This window comes from Wasmannia auropunctata, unplaced genomic scaffold (genome assembly GCF_000956235.1).
Source record: "Wasmannia auropunctata unplaced genomic scaffold, wasmannia.A_1.0 LD277886.1, whole genome shotgun sequence".
In the NCBI taxonomy this organism is placed as follows: Eukaryota; Metazoa; Arthropoda; class Insecta; order Hymenoptera; family Formicidae; genus Wasmannia; species Wasmannia auropunctata.
The window spans coordinates 1-397 of record NW_012085004.1 but is presented as its reverse complement, the minus strand read 5'-3'; the positions used below and the strand labels follow the sequence as shown (position 1 = coordinate 397).

Below are 397 nucleotides of genomic sequence, written 5' to 3'. Positions count from 1 at the left end.
TCTGCTGGGCATCTGCGAACGGAGTTTGATTGTCACGCGTAAAATATATTTAAGGATGATGTTTTGCCTAATGTTGAATGTGCCTTTAACAGGCTGGATTCATTGGAGAATCCAGTGAAGCCTCCAATAGTGATATACAAACATACGAATCACTGGGACAAACTCAAGATGGGATTGGAGCCGGCTGATCAACAAATTGTGGACAGATTGCGAAAGCTAAAGGATGAGGAACGAAATGTTTCGTTGCCAACCGTCGGGCAGATACAACAGAGATTGGCATTGTTGAAAGATCAAAATCCAGAGGCTGGTGGAAGTAACGTCATAAATGTACGTGACATTATGTGTAAAGTATAAATAAGAAAGAAAGGAATCTTTATTCAGTTGAAGCAAAGAATCT

General features: G+C 40.3%; 1 protein-coding gene across 1 annotated transcript; it reads left to right on the top strand.

The window, feature by feature from the left end:
• Positions 1-42: 42 nt before the first annotated feature.
• LOC105461791 lies at positions 43-348 on the top strand (the record flags this gene model as incomplete). Its single annotated transcript, XM_011708296.1, has 1 exon — positions 43-348. A coding segment is annotated over one exon (306 nt), but the record flags the coding sequence as incomplete, so codon positions are not given.
• Positions 349-397: the final 49 nt, after the last annotated feature.